The following is a 20,043-nucleotide window of genomic DNA, read 5'->3' as shown; positions in this document are numbered from 1 at the left end:
CCTTAAATGGCATGTGAGTGCCAGTACTCAAATCCAGTTATAAACTTACTTTATATTATGATGCTCTACAAACATATTTTGATTAATTTCTATAATGCTAAGACAAAAAAGAATTCTACTATCATATCCATACTTTGATGCAAAAATAGTTTCAAATTATTTATTTCCAACTTGATGTTAAGCAATTGTCATTAATTCTCCTCTTGTTTACAATTAATTTGATAATTTGTGTTGATTACAATTATATATATTGGATAGCACATATGATGAATTAAATTTAAAACCAAGAAAAACCAAAAGAGAAAATAAAAAAAGCATGAGAAAAGAAAGAAAAAAATCTTATTTGAATTGGGGGTATTCTAGGCATTTTAACGACTTAACGGAATTTTTTTTACGGTCAACTAACATAATTGATTAAACTGTTAAAAAAAGAATGACAAAACTGTTAAAAAATAAGAGTTAAAGGATATACAAGTTTAATTTGAAAGTAAAATGACAAAACTGTTAAAAAATAAGAGTTAAAGGATATACAGATTAAATTTAAAAATAGAAGGACAAAACTGTTTTTACACCTAAAATATAGGGTGTCACAAATATTTAATCTTATTTTCTTAGTACGTTAATCAATATTTTTAATTTATTTTCTAAGAATGAGCCTATAATATCTATATTATGTAGATCGAACGTGGGCTGCAAACTAAAATCTATGCTAGCAGCCGGAAACATTGCTCCTTATCAGTTAGTGTTGTCTTTGTTAGGCCATCTTAGACGGTGGGAGACCCCACTGGGAGTGATAAAACAAATGGCATGTTTACTTACTTGGAATGGAGTTGTATTCCGCTGGAATCAATTCCATTTCGGCGTTTACTTGCCAAGATGAATGGAATTCGTGGTGGGACCCACCTCTAAAATTCATTCCGATTCCGGAAATGTCATGGAATTGTAATACCAAGGGGGGAGGTGGGAATGGGAGGGAATGAGAGGGAATGAACATTTCTTCCAAAAATATCCTTACCCATCTACTTATATTAGTTGTGTTTGGTTAGCCATAGGTACAAAATGACCTTAATAAACCTCTACTTAATTAGCCATAGGTACAAAATGACCTACTTAAATACATATTTTGATCAAGTGTTGTAAAGGAAACACTAAAGAGAGTTTTTTCCTATTTGTAAAAGGACATTTTGGTAATTAACTTAAATTTAATTCCGATTCCTTATTACAAGTAAACAACAACAATCGTAACTAATTTCTTTCCTATTCCTCCATATTATTCCATTCCGTCTCTCATTCCTTCCGATTCCTAAAAATGTACTTCAATCGGTTCCTTCATAATTTTCTATTATGGAGGCTAAATGCGGGGATAGGCATTCAGTATACCGTAATATAAAAAACACTTTATCGAAGAATAATATCATTCTTCTTTGCTCATTGCAAAGCATTCACACTTTTGGGGACCTTAAAACGAATATGTAACAATTCATTGCTTTACTGCATGTTAATAGCTCACAAATTACAAATCTTACATTTTAAAAAATCACGATTTTCAAAATTACATGCTCCAAATTAAAATGGAGATATGAGATATTTCCGGCGTTAAAACAAAAAAAAAACGCCTTCTGAAAAAATTGAACCAAAAAAGCTTTTAGGCCTTGAGAAGAAAAACAATTGTCATTCTCAAGCATTTAACTTGTCTAAAAAATAATAGCTAAAAAGCAAGAAGCCTGTCAAAAAGTACTGACACCCCTCCAAAGTTGTGGCCCTAGTCTTCAGGCAGGCACTGGCTATAACATCATTCACATCATTGGTTTTTTTTTTTACTCTACAGAGTATTACATTCCGGGATGTATAATGTGAAGCTAATTTTGCTGCGGACCGCCTCGCTCCTTTTGCTTATTCTCATTCTGCTCCTTCATTGTGGTTTAATTGTCTTCTCCTAGTTTTGTCTCCAGCGTTTTAATTAGATCATCTGTGAATGAGGGCTCCTCGAGATTTGTTCTTTAGTTATGTTGTATTTGTATATTTAAAATACTAACACATACAGAGAAATCTAAAAAGTCACTCCTGAGTTTGGAGATGAGCAAATCGATACCCTAGGATTTGGTAGTAGCTAGGGCGGCCTCTAGTGCTTTGCTTGCAATTGTGGATCCTCTGATGATGCTATAAGGGGGAGTTTTATGAGGTGATCCTCTTGAGTTCGTTCCGGCGTTGCTCGATGGGTGCAAAGTTGGATTCTGTCAACGAAAAATTAAGTGAGATTTGAAAATTGAAGGCAACATCTGAGGATTGATCATGGTGGGTGTCGAATGCTTGCTAATGACGTTGGTTCGAAGTGATGAACTTAAGTTTTGCGAATCTGTTTATGACGTCAACTGTGTGGCGAAGACTGGTTTGTACTCTTTGAGCAACGAAGTCATGGCTTCCACCCCAGGCAAACCACCGGATTGATTCAGCTGCGGTAACTTCTCGCCAAGTCAAATACGGTAAGCAGACGGTTTGGGCTTTTGGGTCTCAACTAAGGGTTGGCAATTGGCCGGGTTGAGCTAGGCCGGTCCTTAACCTTTTTTCTTTTTCCAAATTTTAGAGCGGGGCTGGGCTAGGTTTGCCAATAAAATCAAGACTCACTGGTTACCTATGAACCCAGGCTTTTTCAGGCCGGACCGGGTTTTTTTAATGGGTCGGGCTCATTATATATATGTGTATTTATTAAGAAAAAATTAGAATGTGGTAATTATTGAACTAAATATAGTATAAAATATAAGATAAAACTTAATAATTTAATTAATTGACATATTTAATAAATAATTATATATTAAACTATTAGTTTTAAAATTAAATGGGTTTTGGACGGATTTTTTAGGGTCGAGCTGAGTTTGAGCCTTATGGACTCCAACGGGCCGGCCAAAGGCTTTGAACTATCTGCATTTACCCAACTTTATGCCCATAAGGCCGGGCTTTTGACCTATAGGGCCGCCCAAGGGCTTTTAGGCCCAAATGATGACCCTTAGACTCAACTTCTTTAACTTGAAGCAATGTGGTCCAAACCTCCGGTTGGTTAAGCTTTAGAGTTTAGTTTTTCCTTTCTCTTCTCTACATATGGGTTTGTCTTGGCATGGGCTTTTTTGTGGAAGGGTTGAGGAAAGATCCCTATGATTCTGGGTTAATTTACTATACATCAATGTATGTTATACATCTTACATCCGACGGTTGACAACGAATATTATTTTTCTGACCCCACCCACAAAACAATATTGACCGTCAGATGTGGGATGTATAGCATACATTGATGTATATTAGAATTGTCCTATGATTCTAGCTATTTTTGGAAGGGGCTAGCATCTCATGTCAATGGAACGGAGAGCCGAAGTATAAAGGTTATCATCCTCGCCGTCTCTATAAAATCTCTCGTGAATTTTCTGCAAAAGTTACTTCTATCTCGTTTCCAAATTGGTATTTGGACAAGCTTTTCCAAAAGGTTTTTACAATTCTTAATATCATGTTCTTGCACAAGTAAATTGAAATGATTTCATGGTATATGCAAATTCAAGATCGAATCGGTACAATTAAGAGTTGATCTACATTAAAATTTGAGGATTACTATTGTTCACAAGCATTCGATCCTAATTCAACAAATTCAATAGTTGTAGCCAAAAATATATAAGGTATTTATTAAAATTTGTGAACAAATGAAGTATGAAATGTTGAAACATTTTCATATATTTGGTTATTTTCATATTATTCATGTGAATAATGACTTCTCTAGAGGTTTATATAAACTTTATGTTGAAGCAAGTGTTCAACATTAGCCTTTCCTACGTACCACATTATAATCATACTTCACACCAAATACCTGGAGAAAAGTCTGCGGAAGGCCGAGGAGGAGCTTCAGGAGTAGTGACTTTCGAGGCTTGAGTTTCGGATGCTGAAACTTAGGCAGGCATTTTTATTGAAATCTCGATCGAGGTGTTTAAGAAGTACTTCATATTTTCCCGATTGGAGAACTGGGTGATTATGTGTTCAATTATATGTTAGGCAGGTTACTCGACTATTGCCAAAAAAAACAAAACGTTGGTTGCCAAGCTCTGCCTGCAGCCCAAGATATTGCTCCTGATTATTGCATCTAGCCTGTGCCATCTCCAAATGGTGGGGCGAAACAGCTAAACAACCATTGGCTCATTCACTACAGAAATTGTCAATTAAATTTTCTTTTTCTTATCTTTAATGAGTAGATCAATTGCACATTAATCAAATTGGAGGTTCTTAAAGGTTCAACACAAACTGATACAATTCTATTACTTATCTTTTTCCATTTTTTAAAATTCAATAGGTCATATGCTTCACTCAGCAAAGATCGTTTTCAGGCTTGGGTGTGCTTTAGAGATAAGTCTTGCAGCACCTGCAGTTTTGTCGCTTTTGCGTTAGATTAACACGCATAAGACTAGATGGCCACAGCTTCCCGGCACCTACAACGGTCATGCCGAATAACTCCCACAAATATGAGGCAGGAAACAAATTCAAGCTTTGAGTTCGTCAGAAGGCAGTCAATCTCATCCTAACATGTATAGAGATCATTTAGATTTAAAGCAGATAATGCAGCAGCGCCGCACTTTCACATGGATGCTAACCAGTATGCAGGGAGAAAACAGTGAAAAAAACTAGGTCCGATCCAAATCAATTGTATATAACTGAGCTAGTCTTCACAAACACACTATCACAAAGGTAATCTAAGATCAATATGTCACAGATTATAGTGTCTCGGTTACAAGCCAATAAGACACCATTGTTATCCAGGCAAAAAAACGCTTCACCAAAAAATTAAGCACGATTATGAGTACCCCTGGATGAGTTCGACCATAGGATAAACTAGTAGTTTCATGGATTGGACTCCCCAATTAAAACTGCAGAAGTACAGAAATAAACATTAAAGTAACTCCAAAAAAATTGAAGAGAAAAACTTCCTAAATACCATTCCTGACTACCTCAACCAGATGCTGATTCTGATGGAGTAGCTTCTTGTTTTGGCCGTGTTCGCTCTGGAGGAGGTCCATCTCTTCGTCTTTCATATCTTCTGCTCTCAAACTTTGTTTCTCTTCGTTTCTTTGGTTGATAAACAGGGTAGTTACCAGGAATTATCTCTCCATTAACATATTTATCACCTGCAATTGAACCCCAAATGAAATTATAATGACAGTGTTTGAGGACCACAATAAACCATTTACTTGTGATATAGCCCACCTCCATAGTCCTTATTTTTAACATCTATATACGAATCTGGCAACACCCAGAGGACACCAGGCAACCCTGCATCAGGCCCAAACCAGATTAGAACAAAGAAAGTTGATGTTATACAAGAAAACCAAGCAAATTTGAACCTAACTGCAATCAAACCTTTAAATTTTTCAGATGTGTCTTCTGATACAGTACACTGGAATCCAGTGTAGGTGGTGGTGCTAAAAGCATACATATTCTTCTTAGCTTCTTCCATACTGTAACAAAGAATACCATATAATAGTTGTGAAATTATTCAAATTAATAACAAACTGCCTCTCATACTATAAATCTTAACTCCTTATCTAGGCATACAACTCTGGCCCTTCCACGTCATCAATTAAAAAGAAGTTCAACATCATTCCATATCCTTGCCACAACAATTAATAAACGAAAATATCTTGCTTAGATTTAATCCATCACGATTTTGCTAGTTACGATTCTTGTTATCTTAGAACTAATTTGCTTAAAAACAAAGCATATAAAACACACTCAAACGGTAGGTTAGTTCACCGTATCCCACTATCTCACCGCACTTACTCACTCATAAGTCATAAGTCATAAGTCATCAAACATAGTTAAAGTTTCAAGCTTCACTCTGCATCAACCTTTTGACTTTATTACGGCCACGGGGATATACACTCAACATTGTCCGATCAAATATCAGTATATCACTCTACGCAAAGACTATCTATCCTTCCAATTAGCTGCATAAGCATTTCATCTCCTTAAAAGAATACTGAAGAATAATTCACACTAGAATGCAACTAGCTTCAGCGAGCACCAAAGATTCTAGTAATTACCAGATAACTGATTTATGCTCCTATAAAATTTTAAAACAAAGACAAGCCCACAAACATTAAGTACTTCACTACTTTCACCAAAACAAACAGATCCATTATCATTTTCCACCATAAGTCTATAACAAACAAAACCCACATAGAAAATGATACCTTCCGAGAACAGTAGCGAGGGTGTTGAGGTAAGTCTCAATCATTTGCTCTCTAGTAGGCGCTGGGTCTTTGGGGAACTCCATGACTATAAGCCAGTGGTTATAGTCACAGCCTGGTAACATTATCGTCTCCCTCTGCTCATTATTGCTGCTCCTTCTCGACGAGTACTCGCTGTCGCTCACAGCTCGAACGGTGAGCTTCGACGATACAGAGCGAGTCAGAGGGGGAGCCGCGGCGGCGGAGGTGAATCCGAGGGAGGAGATGGAGGGCTGGACGTGAAGTAGGGAGAGCCTTGGGGTGGTTGGTATTAGGGTTTTGGGTGTGAGACAGAGGCTCGGCGCCATTGCCATTTTTCTTCAGAGTTTGAGACTCGAGAGAGCGAGAGAGAAGGATAAGGAGAATCGAGTCCGAGTGATATTTTCAGGTTTTTATGTTTCGAGTTTGGGCTGTTGGGCTTTAACTGAGTTTTAATATTATGGGCTTGGGCAAACTTGCAGCTAGTGTATCATGTATGCAACAAAGAGGTATTTGATTAGCTAGGTTTGGTGTTTGCATACAAATGCAGGTGCAAACCAAGATTCTTATGCTTGTTGAAAATGTGATGGATATGCAGGTGCCCTTTCTATAGGATGCATTAGTGAAGGTTAATAAACCAAGTATAATTTTTATTCTTACTAAGGTATGCAAATAGTTTTCTGATAAGAGACGTTATACGTTACCGATTTGATTGGAGGAAAGCCGAATTAGACTATGTTTTCGTAATTACCGTCCTCAGGCACTTCTCATGAGATCTAAAAATTCTATTAAAATACGTTGGTATTCAAAACTCTACGGATTCTCACATAATTCATTAATTGTTGGATTCTGCAGGAGTTTAGAGGCCTAGGTATAAATACAAAATCGATTGGGAAATCTGGCCTCCTCCCTCAAGATTTTGAGATTTTGTCTCTCTCTCTCTCTCTCTCTCTCTCTCTCTCTCTCTCTCTCTCTCTCTCTCTCTCTCTCTCTCTCTCTCTCTCTCTCTCTCTCTCTCTCTCTCTCTCTCTCTCTCTCTCTCTCTCTCTCATTCCCAAAAGATGAGAGCTCACTGGATTTCCTGCACGATTAATACCAAGCTTAGGCTTTGATGGATGGAGCAGACAAGGGCTATGAGCCTATGGGTGATGGAGTAAATTTTGCGGCGGCGGTAGGTCCACCCAAAACGGCGTAATCGCCACCGTGAGCGACTCCAGTAACTCGCTCTTGTGACCATCGATCTCGGCAAAAGTCAAGTTTCATGTGTCATCACCTCAAAAGGTATCAAACCCCCTCTTTATTTTTCTTCTCTCATCATACGTAGTTGAATCTTGATCCAGTAGTTCTTGCTGGGATTTTGCTTCTCTTGTCACATTTGTTAAGGTTCAATCTACTTAATTCTACTATATGTTTCTCAAGTCCTTAGAGCTCGACCTTCACTTAAGGACTTTCAATCCACCACTTATTTTCTGGTTGTACGGCCAGTTCTTCAAGAATTATTACTTTAGTAGTGCAATTGGGAGAATCTCAACTTTGTTAGTATATACTATATATATGTGCTCATATCCTTGTATGAAAGCCAGTTGCCAATTTCCAGGGTTCAAATGTGTGTTAGATTAGGATTTTTGGAGTTACTGAAATATTGTTCTCACTCATCAGGTGCTAATTAATGATCATATCATGGGGCTCGTATTTGTATCGATCGATGATGAAAAGGGTTGTTAGCTCTATAGTTACCTCTGTCGCTTAAGCTTCTTGAAGGGCATTCTAGTGCGTAAGTACCTACCTATGTAATCACTGGAATTTTACAATAGAATTATGACAGGAACATTACAGGAACTCAGCTTGATAAAATTGCTTCTATGATTTAGGCACTAGCTAGCTTGTCATTAGATAATGGAAATGACAATAAAATGTTGGATCCACTACCTCCATGTTTCTTGACACACATTTGGCCCGTTTCTATTTTGCTGATTTCGAATATTTCAAACCATGCCATGACATCTCTTGTGCATTTCCAATCATTGCTCCCACAGCATATATAAGAGAATTCAACGATCGGTAAGCAACATAGAGGCAATCAGTTAATTGGGTATTAGACTATAGGACTGATGGCATGTTAATTTGCATATCTGGCTATTATGGTACTTGTAGTTTGATTGGTTTTCTTTATAGTTTATGCGCTTGCAAAAGTATGTGTGTTCTATATTGATGATTTTTATTACTGTATAGAGATAAGCACATGCTTGAATGTTTTGGGTGAAGTGGTTGATCTATAAGGTTACTAGGCATATCCAATCTGGACCAGTAGAGCACCAAGGCGTTGAACCTAACAAACAAATCGACCCTTATGACGTGTACTCAATCCCGCTCTCCAATTCTTTGATTGATTTGTGGAATTATGGTATGATGTTTTAAGTACTTATAAGTGCCATCTTTTGAAAGTCGTCATTAGATATTGATAGATATTTTATTATGTAAAGCATTACTTAACCATATTACGGGATATTAATAATTGAAACCTTAACCAGTGGTCTTGCTTAGATAGACAAGTTATCAAAGTTACAAAATACCAAAGGACTGGAAAAAAATAAAAATCAGTTTCATGATGTCATTACTAGACTTTGAAAGGTTGTTGGAATATATCTTTGATTCCAATTTTTTCTGTACTGATTGCCTCTCTCTTTGATGTTCTTCTTCACTCTCTTGTGTTGTGAGACATATTCATTTTCTGTTATAAGTTCGCTTTAGCTTGTATTGTTGGATCTCCATGTTCAATATGTTGTATTCTACTTTGCAACTTTAAGAGTGATAAACAAAAGATTAAGCAACAAGAGGTTCAAACTAAAATGTTAGATATTGTTATTAGCGTTTCTTATATTTTATTTTTTTGTACTTTTGGCTGACATCTTTTTGTTTTTGAAAACAACATGGTAGAGAGCTGGTGATGGGATATTACAAATGGTGCCGGTCTTGCTTCCTCCCCAATTGACATTGATCATAGACAAATGATGATGATCTTTGGTGTCATCATCAAGTACAAGATTTCTTTTGATGGCTTCACGTATAGCTTGAAGGATGAGGGTGGCAAGTCCCTGCTCAAGGATACTGGTGCTAACATCTTCCATCTCATTACTCGTGTCTTTGCTGGTGTCCATGTCCAATTTGACAAATAGTAGCTTTGAGGATGAGAACTCTGAAAATATGGGAGTTCATCTACCTTGTATAATTCAATAATATGGGAGTTCATCTCAAACATAGTTTTATAATGGGATTGATCTGAGAATCACTTTGAGTTGATACTGGTACCTGGGTAACCTATAATGTTGTACAGTGACATTTTATTTCAAGTCATCATGTTTTAACTTTATTGTCTATGTTTTGATCATTTTTTTGTTTTGTTTTTTTATTACAGTTTCAAAAGTCTATCGACTTATAAAGTCTAAAAAAATCAATCTAATAAAATCTGACACACTCCATATGGAATCAAAACAATCTATAGAATTTGCATATTCAATGGATTATTAAAAGTCAGTTAAAGTTTTTTAAAATCTGAATTGAATACATCCCCTTAAACTAATCTGATGACCTTTGATACATCATGAAAATTTTAAAACTCGGAACTCGGAAGTTTCATCTATATTGGATCATAATAATTGGGATGAGTTTAAACTTGAATTATATATTCAAACATCAGAATCATCCCTAAGTCATACCAACTAGAGACTAATTATTGTTCTTCATCTATAATATGAAGTGTGCAGTGTAGCAGTTAGACATGGAAGTTGAAACCTAGCTATCGTGCTCCTGAGCAACCAAGCGGTAGCTAAATGTGCGTGTCTTCTTTTGATTTGCAATTTTGCATTACTATCTCATTTTTCTATGTCTGCATGTTATCAATTAATTTCTGGAAAACCTGAATCACGTACATGCATGATATAATTTATCATTGAAGTGGCCAAATTGTTGACGTAAGATATAAGTAGTGCAGTTGTTTTCAGAAGTGTTCGATAGATGGAAGCTACCTCCATATTAATTTCAGCATGTTCTTAATTCATAGCTAACTATGACTATATCGTCAAAATTTTAATGGAAAGTTGAAAGAAATATCGATTTATATAATAACCATCATGCACGGTACTCGGCTGAATTGGTTTTGGTAGATTTCAACTTCAGTACTTCAATCATCAGTACGTCTCCAGCCTCTAGCTTGCTCAACCGTCTCTTGTCTGCAATTAATTGCTCAGATGAGTACGTACGTAGTGTAGTTGTTTTCAAAAGTTTTGATATATGGTAGCATAGGAACCAATAATTAAAGCTCCAAGTTATGTAGTAGTTTCAGCATGTATTAATCTTAGTTTCTAGCCAACTGGACATCCCAACCGGTCACTGTTGATAATATATCGATCGATATAATATATATGTCACAAACCGGTTAGCTGAATTAAATTGGATGGTACATATGTTTATGCAAAACCCTTCCACTAAGGGATCCCTTTTTGGGGTCTAAAAAATGGATAGGTCACTTGACAAACTTTTCAATCACATTTCAGAATCTCCACCGTTCAACATTTAGAGTATAATATGTAGATCACATCTGTATAATTTCAGTCAAAATGGAGGTGTTTAAGGCATTCAAAACTGTGATTTAAACTTATAAGAATAAACGGTTCATGTTTAACATATTTAATACGTCCATTGTTTTCGTCAAGTTTGATACTTTAACAATCACCATTTTGGCTGAAATTTTATAGGGGTGATCTATACATTAGACCTTAAAAGTTGAACGGTATAGATATTGAAATGTAGTTGAAAAGTTGATTAATGAGTTATCCCTTTAAAAGACAAAAAAAATCATTTAGTGGAAGGCCCTCTATCTTTATGTACGTGTATATATATATATATACATGCCGCTTCAGGTGCGGATGTCTGCACCATGCGGATTCGCTGATTCCGGCGACGGCAGGCCGTAACGGCACGGCGGACTAGCACAGCCGCACTACCCACCTCCCGGCGATCCCGTCTGTGCCGGCCGGAGCTCCATCGGTGGCCCACGGTGGCCAGAATCTGCAAAAACCAAGTTTCTAAGCAGATTCCGGCGATTTCGCGATTCCGGCCGCCGTGGGTCGTCGATAGAGTTCCGACCGGCATAGACGGGACCACCGGGAGGTGGGGAGTGCAGTTGTCGTGGTCTGCCCCGCCGTTGCAGCATGCCTTCGCCGGAATCGGCGAATCCGTACCTTACGTCCGCACCTGAAAATTCTCCTATATATATATATATCAACTTTGATCTATCAGTTCTGCGATCATCAGTCTCCAATTTCTACTTGCACATTCGATCAACTGTGGTTGAACTGTCTCTTATCTCTGAAACCTATTAATATTCTAACTTGACTTGATTATCTGTTAATTTATTTATTTACATTCTTTTTTCAAGGATCCAACTTTGAAGATGTATAGATTAGTTTGAAGACGAAGTGTGGACTGTGTGGTCGTCTTCTAAGCAGCACTGTATCGAAAGACATTGACATGTAATCGGATCCCAGGCCAACACAACCTGACATTAACAGACAAATGAACAACAACCATTAGCCATCTTTGGATCGATGGCTGTTGTTGTTGTGTGTGTGTGTGTACACGATCTAGCTCTACTCTAAACCGTACCTGACAATAATTCGGTCAAATATCCCAAAAAACGTTGATTGAGAACATAACAGTTTATCAGCAACAACACCGTCTATATATATATATGTTAATTATGTTATGAAATAGCTAGAGTGGTTGAACTTTGAAAAATTAAACAAACCAACTACGCCGCAAATATACAAAGGGGGTATGACTCACTAGTCTAATGTCTTAATTTATGTCTTGATATTTTAATTTTTCCCTATGTTCTGCAGAATGTTTCAATTATATCAGTTGAAGTTTTTTAATTAGCGATGAAAGATCGTTGAAACCAAATGTTTTTGTTTGTTTACTGATCACCAGTTCTTCCAACTTCCAAGTTCCAACAATCCAACCACAGAACTGACAGTAGTGACTTGATCAGGCTCTTACATATCAGATCAGGTGTTCCTTACTATATATCCACTTTTGTCATGGCGGTCGACTAAGGGGTTTCGATCTGTTATATAATCTTAAGCTAGCATTGCGTGTTAATAGTTTTCATTATCTATTCAAACTTCTAGTTGTTTCAATTGATCAAATCCTATAATTTGAATGGTTTTAACCTAACTTGCTAGACGGGTAAGCAACATGCATGTGTAAAAAGAATGGGACTGTGCAGCAGATTTCAACAATTCTGGGTACTCGCTAGGAAGACTTCTAACCACTCAGTCGAATTCATTTCTCAAACAACTACTGCTGGATAATGAAACTGCGTACGTGGTACGTAATCATGAGAAACGTTATTAGTAATTTATTTGGGGATACATGATTGATCACAACGACTGCTTTAATTTGTTCTTACAATTTGAAAAAGAGATAAACCTTTGCATTATAGCCCAAAACTTTGAGAGGTGCTATAGTTACAATAATGAGCGCGTTGTTCTGTCATTCAATAATAATTTCACAACTTTTACTGGTGTATTTATTCCATATGCTTCTTAAAATACGCCAGCGTCAATCATCGTTCATGCGCACGTAATTAACGTAAATAACTTGATATTGTTGATGAACATTAGAATCATGTACGTACATATTCTACGTGCACATACTAAACATCAAGTTTCTCGAGATGTGCTCTCTTAATTACACTCTCTAATTTTTCAGTCAACCACTTGACAATGTCTAGTAATACTCTCATCCAATTACCATTTGACACTTAGAATTTAATTTAAAAAATCATATTTAAACTATTTTATTAAAGACTATTTTGGGTTTTATTTTAAAACCCTACACTCTACACTCTACATCCTAATACCCTAAACTCTAAAACCCTTAACCCTATACTCTAAAATCATAAACCCTAAACCATAAACTCTAAACTCTAAACCCAAAATTCTAGTTCAAAATTATCAATACTCATGAAAGTCATTTCACAAATAATAAAAATATGTAAAATTATAACTTTAATGTAATAAATCCATGTGTCAAAATATAATAAGTGAAGAGAACCACGGAGTTGCCACGTGGTTCTCCGGGAGCACTGAAATTTTTTCTCATGTTCTACGTGCACATTCTAAACATCAAGTTTCTCGAGAGGTGCTCTCTTAATTACAGTCCCTAATTAAACTCAATATCTTCAATCGTTGGCCATGGTTTTGACCCTAATCTTCCGTTCTGTACTTCTGTTTCAACTTTCAAGTTCTTGTTGATAAAAAAATAAAAATAAAAAACTTTCAAGTTCTTCTTTTTTGGCCAGGACCTGAGGCTTACACGTAATTGGATATCACTAACGGATAGGTGACCAATTATATGCACCTCATGATAAAATATCATGATGTTTGTTTATAGCTGTATAGTGTAAACCCTAACCACACTATTTTCAAACTATGAAAAATTATACTGTACTACAGTTTTCAACACTCTGGATGACGATCTCTGGGCCCAAACTGAATGACCCCCTGGCCCATCAAGTGAGCCTGGCAGGAAACCAAAGCGAATAACCCCTCACGTGCGGGTGGAGAGCTCTTCAGGCCACAGCCCACGTGTGAAGTGAGTGCTGGGGTGTGGTGAGAAGTGATCGAGTAGCTCTCCGCCCTCCATAACCGCCCCCTGTTGGGCCGTCGCCTTCGTCGGAGAACAATTGACATTTCACGTGAAGTCTGGGCTATGGGGGCCGGATATTTGAACGACCACCCGGTCGGGGCAGAGCTCATGTATTAAGCTTAAACCCTCCTCCCAAATGATTGATATTTTAATCTGGTGTTGTGTTGTGTGGTGTTTTGTGGCTACACACCTATTTGTCGTTTGGGAGGGGTCGACTACCGTTGGCCCCTTCCTTATTGTTCTCAGCTTTGGAAACCCTAGATCACTCCATTTTTGACTCGATGAACTAAGATCAAGATAGAGAGAGCTAGAGTATTTATGTACCTGATGAGTGCGATCGTAACTGCCGCATGTGCTGCAGGAGATTTGATGCAGTGTTTTCTGGACATACCTACGTAATTTCCTAACCGAAGAACAGCGCAGCAATTGTTACCGGAAAACTTATCATGTATTCATGTGGTTGGATGATTTGGATCCAAATTTTTTCTTGCTCGCATGGGATGTTGAAAATTATAATCTATAACATTTGATCCATGCCAATTGCCCAAGTGACAAACTAGATAAGGTAGTCGGGAATTGAATTAAGATTAGGATATGTATGAATAATACTAAGTGAATCATTATTTTTAATAATATTAGATACATTTTACATGAAAGCTAAGTTCGCATGAGTTCTGACTGTTCTGTCATGCATTGACATAAATTGAGTAATAAGTTAGTCTTTTAACTCTTTTTATCACGCACATCAATTACCTCACGAGTTACGTACATGAGATGATGTGATACCCAAATTAATTCACCTATCATTACTCAAGAACATTAATTCACAATACGTGGTTAGACTTTTTCTCTCTTATTATATATATAAAAATATATCATCAATTATCACTCTTAAAATAAGATCTAATTAGTTAGTTACAATTCATATTTGTTTTAAGAAATTAAAAACAGTATCACATTTAGTGGATTTGCAACGGAAATATTGTGTCACGAGCAAAGATTCACAATTTTATTTACATACGATTAAATTTTAACTATGAGAATTTATAGATGCTTTTCTTTCAACATTAACGACTTCATCGGATTTGATGTATATTTTTGTCCAACTTAAAAATCACTATTTACCAAGTTATGTAAGAAGTTTGAAATTAAGGGTACCACTTATCTTAAACCTCTTTCATTCCTAATCTAAATCAGCTGGTCAAATTTCTATGCTCATCTCAATTCTCAAATCCTCAATGACGAAAATCAGTCAAACACCTTTCCCCCCTTGCTATGTAGATATTAATATATATGTAGGGGGTAGGGGCCAAACAAAGCGAAACTCAAAACGACAGCTCACGTGGCACTTCTGTGCTCTCATTGGCCCAACCAATGTGGGTCCTACATCCTCAACAGAAAATCAGAAAATCAGAAATACAGAATAGTTTTACCAGAATTTCAGGGCAACGCTAGCTTCACTGCCACGTGTTAAGATTTTACAGATGGTCCTCGTTCCTCTTTCAGTAAGACTCTAGGGCTAGGGGGCACGTATTCTATGCTCATCGCATTTCCTCGCCGAGTTTTTCCTTTGAATTGTATTCAACGAGGTTCTGTAGAACTTTTACCACCTTGAAGAAATCTGTCAATTTTTTCTACCCAGCGGTAATTAATCGGAAGTAAATAATCAATTCTGTAAGCATTGAGAGCAGGAGGGCAGTGATTCTTAATCTAACTAAATTCTTATCAAAGTTTCTCTGTTGCAGAACTTTAGTAAATGAACTTGCTACAAATTTCGTAAGTTATTCCTCCAATATCTATTGTAGGATACATACATTATATTATTATTTTTTTATTGTAAAGACATCGACAATCTTTGAATTCGAATATCTACGAATATCTATTCTAAGATACATACATTATATTATTATTAGTATTTACTATAAAGACATCGACAACCTTTGAATTACATTATATCATTTCTTTTTTAGATACATTATATCATTTATTCAAAAAACAAATCTCAATCATTACCTATATTGATTCATGAACAAAGTTAACATGCCCAAAAGCATCATTGACAAATGAATCAACAAATTTTTGTGTGAGATTTAACTTGGGCGGAGGATCTTTTTGTTTGACAACTATCCAGAAATAGTCCCCAAACCTTGACTGGACTACATTGTGTGACACTGGAGTGGAAAGAGCGGTGGTCACTTTAAACTGGTGCTCATGAACACAAAGCAGAAGAAAAGTCACCAAAGGCACTGCGCCACTGCACCGCCCTTATCTCCTCCACCACCACCAGTCCACCACCGTACCCTGAAATCATGTCCTCTCTGAACTTGTCTCCACCGCTTCTTTTCTGGGTTTGTCTACTGCGAGCTTTCATTATTTTGACCACAGGTCTGGCCGAGAAGTACTAGCTGACTCGGCAAAATCTGCCTAAATCAAAACAGGTTTTGTTTCTGTTAGAAGACAGGAGCAAGCAAAAGCAACAGCAGGGACCAATATTCTGAGCTAGTAGTACCACCAAATGCACCAGTTCTTGTCTTTTGACTCCTCCTCATGACTCCCCATGGATAATATCAATCTCCAACCACACCAGAGATTTCTGTAACAAAATCATACACACTTATCAAATCTTGGACACTGTCACATTTTTGGTGTCTTTTTCTTTTGAATACAATGACCAAATTCATACAATGATAATTGTTTTAATAATACTGAGTTGCCACAAGCATGGCATGCAATTTTCTTTACTACAAATATCCAAAATTCCAGGTGACTTTGGGTTTATTAACAATGTGCTTATTTTAGAAAAATCAAAATTCCATAAGCCATTTGTGTAAGTTTTTCTAGTCGTGATGACTTTCACCAACGAATCAATTTCCCTTAACATGACATTATTTAATCTATCTTTAAAAATTACGAGATTGGAAGTACTGATTACAGTAACACAAAAATGATAAAAATTTTGGGAGACGATAGTAGTTCGTAAAAAGTTCGAAATAACATAACATGATACACGTGGCGGGCGAGAGCCTCATTTTGAAGATTTTCATCTTGAGGTAAAGTGACTCAATTACTGTGATTACATACACTATCAGAAAAGTGGGTGGCCTTTTTCTTGAGAAATTGATGAAGATAAGGGAATAGTATATACTAATTCATCAGAGGTTGGCATTCTGAGCTTTAAGTGCCGTTACCACAGTTGTATATGAGGCCCATTAGACTTCAGTGGCCAGGAAACCTGGCTGGAAATAAGAATGAACGTCCCATGATGAACAGCAGCTAGTTCTAAACAAATAGGAAAATTAAAAGGAGCTTCCTTCCATGAAACATGAACTAGACTTTATACATGATGGTGCTAATTTAAAAGTCTACACAGAACATAGTTAAACGAAAAAAGGATGGTGATTGAACATAAACCATAAGGTTAACCTAAAATGGGTATTTGTTACTCTTCCCTAACATGATCAATTATCGAGTCCAAATTGCAGTCATTTCTTCTTCTCTTCTTCCTCTGAAACACTTTCCCTCTTGCTAGTTTCAATCTTGGTTTTTGCACCATTGCTTATGGCCAGGGACCCATTTGGGGCATTTGGGACTGAAGTAGGTTTCCACCACCCTAGAGTTCAAGAGCTCAACAATGGGTGCAAACTTGACACACCTTGGGGTCTTGTATTGGTTAATGGAAGCTCCCAAACTTATGGCATAGTCCATCAGCTTGTCAAAAGTCCCAGCCTCAACAATCTTGATCTCCAGTGGCCCGATCGACTTGTCGGATGCTCGGCCTTGGCGGTAGACGCTGTTGAGTGACTCCTCGATGGCCAAGCAGCAGTCCTCAAACACTGAGGGTGGGATTGCAGTTGAGCCATTTAGGCTGAGCTCCCAAAAGAGCACATAGTGGCCTGGAATTGATGTAGTGTCAGCATAGCTAGTGTACTCTCCCACAGTTGCATCAAATGGAACCAAATGTGTCGCAGCATTCTTCACAGCATTTTGGAGCTCAACCTCATCAGTCTTGTCCGAATCAATGCTTAGCACCACATTTTTCCTGCATATGAAGTTGAATTGTGGAGCCTTGTTCTTGAACCCTGCCACCCTCAGCAAATCACCAACTCTGTAGCGGTAAAGTCCTGTAACATAAACAACTCCATTTTAAGCACAAACCCATCACAAAGATTACAACTTTAACTGTTAGATGAAAATACCAAAAGAGAAGTTAATTACCAGCATAGGTTGTGACAACAAGCTCATATTCTTGGCCTAGCTTCACATCAGCAAGATCCACCAGCTGTTGCTGCTCCTTCTCACTAAGCGATTCGGGTGCAGAGGCTGAATCCGAGTTGACATTGTTTCTGTTAACAGGGAGGAACTCGAAGTAGCACATAGTGGGAATGAGGGTGTAAGCAACCTCATTGGGTTTGCACATTGGGTTAAGATTGACCCCAAAATAGCACTCAGAGGAAGCATACATGGTGCAAACCAGAGGAAGCCCATTGCTGTAGTAATCCAAAGTAGGTATGTACTGTGACATAGTGCCAGTCACTATAACATCCACGTACTTTGTGTTAGGCCACAGCCTAGTTATGATCCCCTGCCATGATTTCTTCCCACACTCAGTGGCAGTGAAACCAGCTAGCTTCGGGTCTGGTTTGAGGATTTTCGACACCGATTCTCGAACAGATGGGTCGGTGATTTGGTTGTTAAGAGTCCCGGATTCGATATCCTTGCACAAAATTGTCCAATGCTTCTCGAGAAAGCGAATGGCTCGGATAAATCCGGAGGCGAAAACAGCGCCAACCCGGAGGACCTCTTTGTTCTGGCAGAGGCCACAGAGCAATTGGGAGTACATGCTTTGGTAGGAGTCAGGGCAGAGGATGGTCTCATTTGGGGAGGTGTAGTTTGTGTAAGGGTCATAAGGCCTTTGTTTGAAATGAGAGCTTTTGTAATAGCTAGTGAGAACTGGACGAGCCACAAGGCCCCCAGGAGTTTTGGCCTCAGATTTTACGAACAAAAAGTACATTCCCTTCCCGGTTTCAAGTCCAGGCACGTATTGGCTCATCACAGGCATCAATAGGCTATAGAGCAGTGACCTCCTCTCCAGCTCTTCTTCAATTGTTGGCATCAGTTTCCTCTCACCTCCAGAAGTCCCAGAGCTACATGAAAAAATAACACAAGCCCATTTAGTTCAAAATCCACAAAAAACAGAGGAAACAAAAAACTCAGAATTTTGAGGTCAAGTTCAAACCTTGTCAAGAATTCCGAGATCGGTTTCGAGCAGAGAATTTGGGAAGTGTCGCCATTTGCTATACGGTTGATGTCCGGCTGGATATGATCGTAGGTGATCACAGGCACGAGCTTCTTGAAAGTCTCACGGTCAGTGTGGCCATTGAGGCCGTGGCGCTGTAGATACTCAACATGAGCATTTGCAGCTAGGATCTCGCTCAGAACACGCTTCTGAACCTCATCAGCGTTTTCCGTGACGCTCTCGATGAACTTAAGAGCCTTCTCGTTCTGGTGTTTCAGAGAGTTTTTTGGAGCTTCAGGCATGGTTTTTTTGGACTCAACCAAAACAGCGAGAGAGAAAGAAAGAAAGAGATGGGTTTGAAAGTGTATGAGATCGAAGGACAGAGAGAGATAGAAGGGAGGGCGATGGAGATGGTTGTTGTTATGAAACAGAAGTGATGGTTTTTGGTGTGGGGGAAAAGGAAAGAGAGATGGCGCGTATATATAGAGCGAAGAAATGGAGGCCTCCGCCTCAGCAGATATAAGCCAGTGGGGATCAGAAAGTAACAGCATAGTATACTGAAGGGCAGAATAGTCAATATGTAGCTGTTGGTATCATTTTGTTTTTCTTTTCCGAACCTGCTTATATGACACACAGAAACATGGAATTTCGGTACATTCAAATTCGAGGTCCGACTTACCTCACCGGAGATAGTCAAACGTACTAGGCCCGGCTAGTCATTTTACGATTAGCAAGCCAAATATAAAACCTCCAACGACTATTGGTATTGTTGTATCATACTTTTCGCGTTAGCAAAATTTTTGAACAGTACACCATGATAGATGATCCACCAAATGTTCCGACAATTTATAAATTATAATC

The 20,043-nt window shown here is 37.8% G+C and overlaps 2 protein-coding genes across 3 annotated transcripts; both read right to left on the bottom strand.

The window, feature by feature from the left end:
- Positions 1-4,660: 4,660 nt before the first annotated feature.
- On the bottom strand, positions 4,661-6,605 carry LOC126787778 (DAG protein, chloroplastic). 2 transcript variants are annotated; one of them, XM_050513677.1, is made up of 5 exons: positions 6,222-6,605; positions 5,389-5,486; positions 5,236-5,301; positions 4,980-5,156; positions 4,661-4,898 (listed from the first exon to the last, which is right to left on the bottom strand). In XM_050513677.1, the coding sequence occupies exons 1-4, from the start codon at positions 6,569-6,571 to the stop codon at positions 4,981-4,983; spliced, it is 690 nt and encodes a 229-aa protein (XP_050369634.1). In that variant the 5' UTR covers positions 6,572-6,605; the 3' UTR covers positions 4,661-4,898; position 4,980. The 2 variants fall into 2 exon arrangements, with proteins under 2 accessions (XP_050369634.1, XP_050369633.1); XM_050513676.1 differs by having other exon boundaries at positions 4,661-5,156.
- Positions 6,606-17,246: 10,641 nt separating this feature from the next.
- Positions 17,247-19,603, bottom strand: LOC126786186 (indole-3-acetic acid-amido synthetase GH3.6). Its single transcript, XM_050511936.1, has 3 exons — positions 19,183-19,603; positions 18,162-19,090; positions 17,247-18,067 (listed from the first exon to the last, which is right to left on the bottom strand). Exons 1-3 carry the CDS (start codon positions 19,482-19,484, stop codon positions 17,478-17,480), a joined length of 1,821 nt encoding a protein of 606 aa, XP_050367893.1. The 5' UTR covers positions 19,485-19,603; the 3' UTR covers positions 17,247-17,477.
- Between the last annotated feature and the right edge of the window lie 440 nt (positions 19,604-20,043).

Source organism: Argentina anserina, chromosome 3 (assembly GCF_933775445.1).
Source record: "Argentina anserina chromosome 3, drPotAnse1.1, whole genome shotgun sequence".
NCBI lineage: Eukaryota > Viridiplantae > Streptophyta > Magnoliopsida > Rosales > Rosaceae > Argentina > Argentina anserina.
Note: the sequence above shows the minus strand (reverse complement) of the source record. Positions and strands in the feature narration are given on the sequence as shown.

What these genes read in the sequence shown, in the direction of transcription:
- LOC126787778 (XM_050513676.1), bottom strand. Translation starts at nt 6,571, where the DNA reads ATGGCAATGGCGCCGAGCCTCTGTCTCACACCCAAAACCCTAATACCA. An exon ending in CACATCTGAAAAATTTAAAG is followed by an intron (nt 5,302 to 5,388) that starts GTTTGATTGCAG and finishes GGCCTGATGCAG; the next exon opens with GGTTGCCTGGTGTCCTCTGG. An exon ending in TAAAAATAAGGACTATGGAG is followed by an intron (nt 5,157 to 5,235) that starts GTGGGCTATATC and finishes GTTCAATTGCAG; the next exon opens with GTGATAAATATGTTAATGGA.
- LOC126786186 (XM_050511936.1), bottom strand. Translation starts at nt 19,484, where the DNA reads ATGCCTGAAGCTCCAAAAAACTCTCTGAAACACCAGAACGAGAAGGCT. An exon ending in ATCTCGGAATTCTTGACAAG is followed by an intron (nt 19,091 to 19,182) that starts GTTTGAACTTGA and finishes TTTTTCATGTAG; the next exon opens with CTCTGGGACTTCTGGAGGTG. An exon ending in TGTTGTCACAACCTATGCTG is followed by an intron (nt 18,068 to 18,161) that starts GTAATTAACTTC and finishes TTTATGTTACAG; the next exon opens with GACTTTACCGCTACAGAGTT.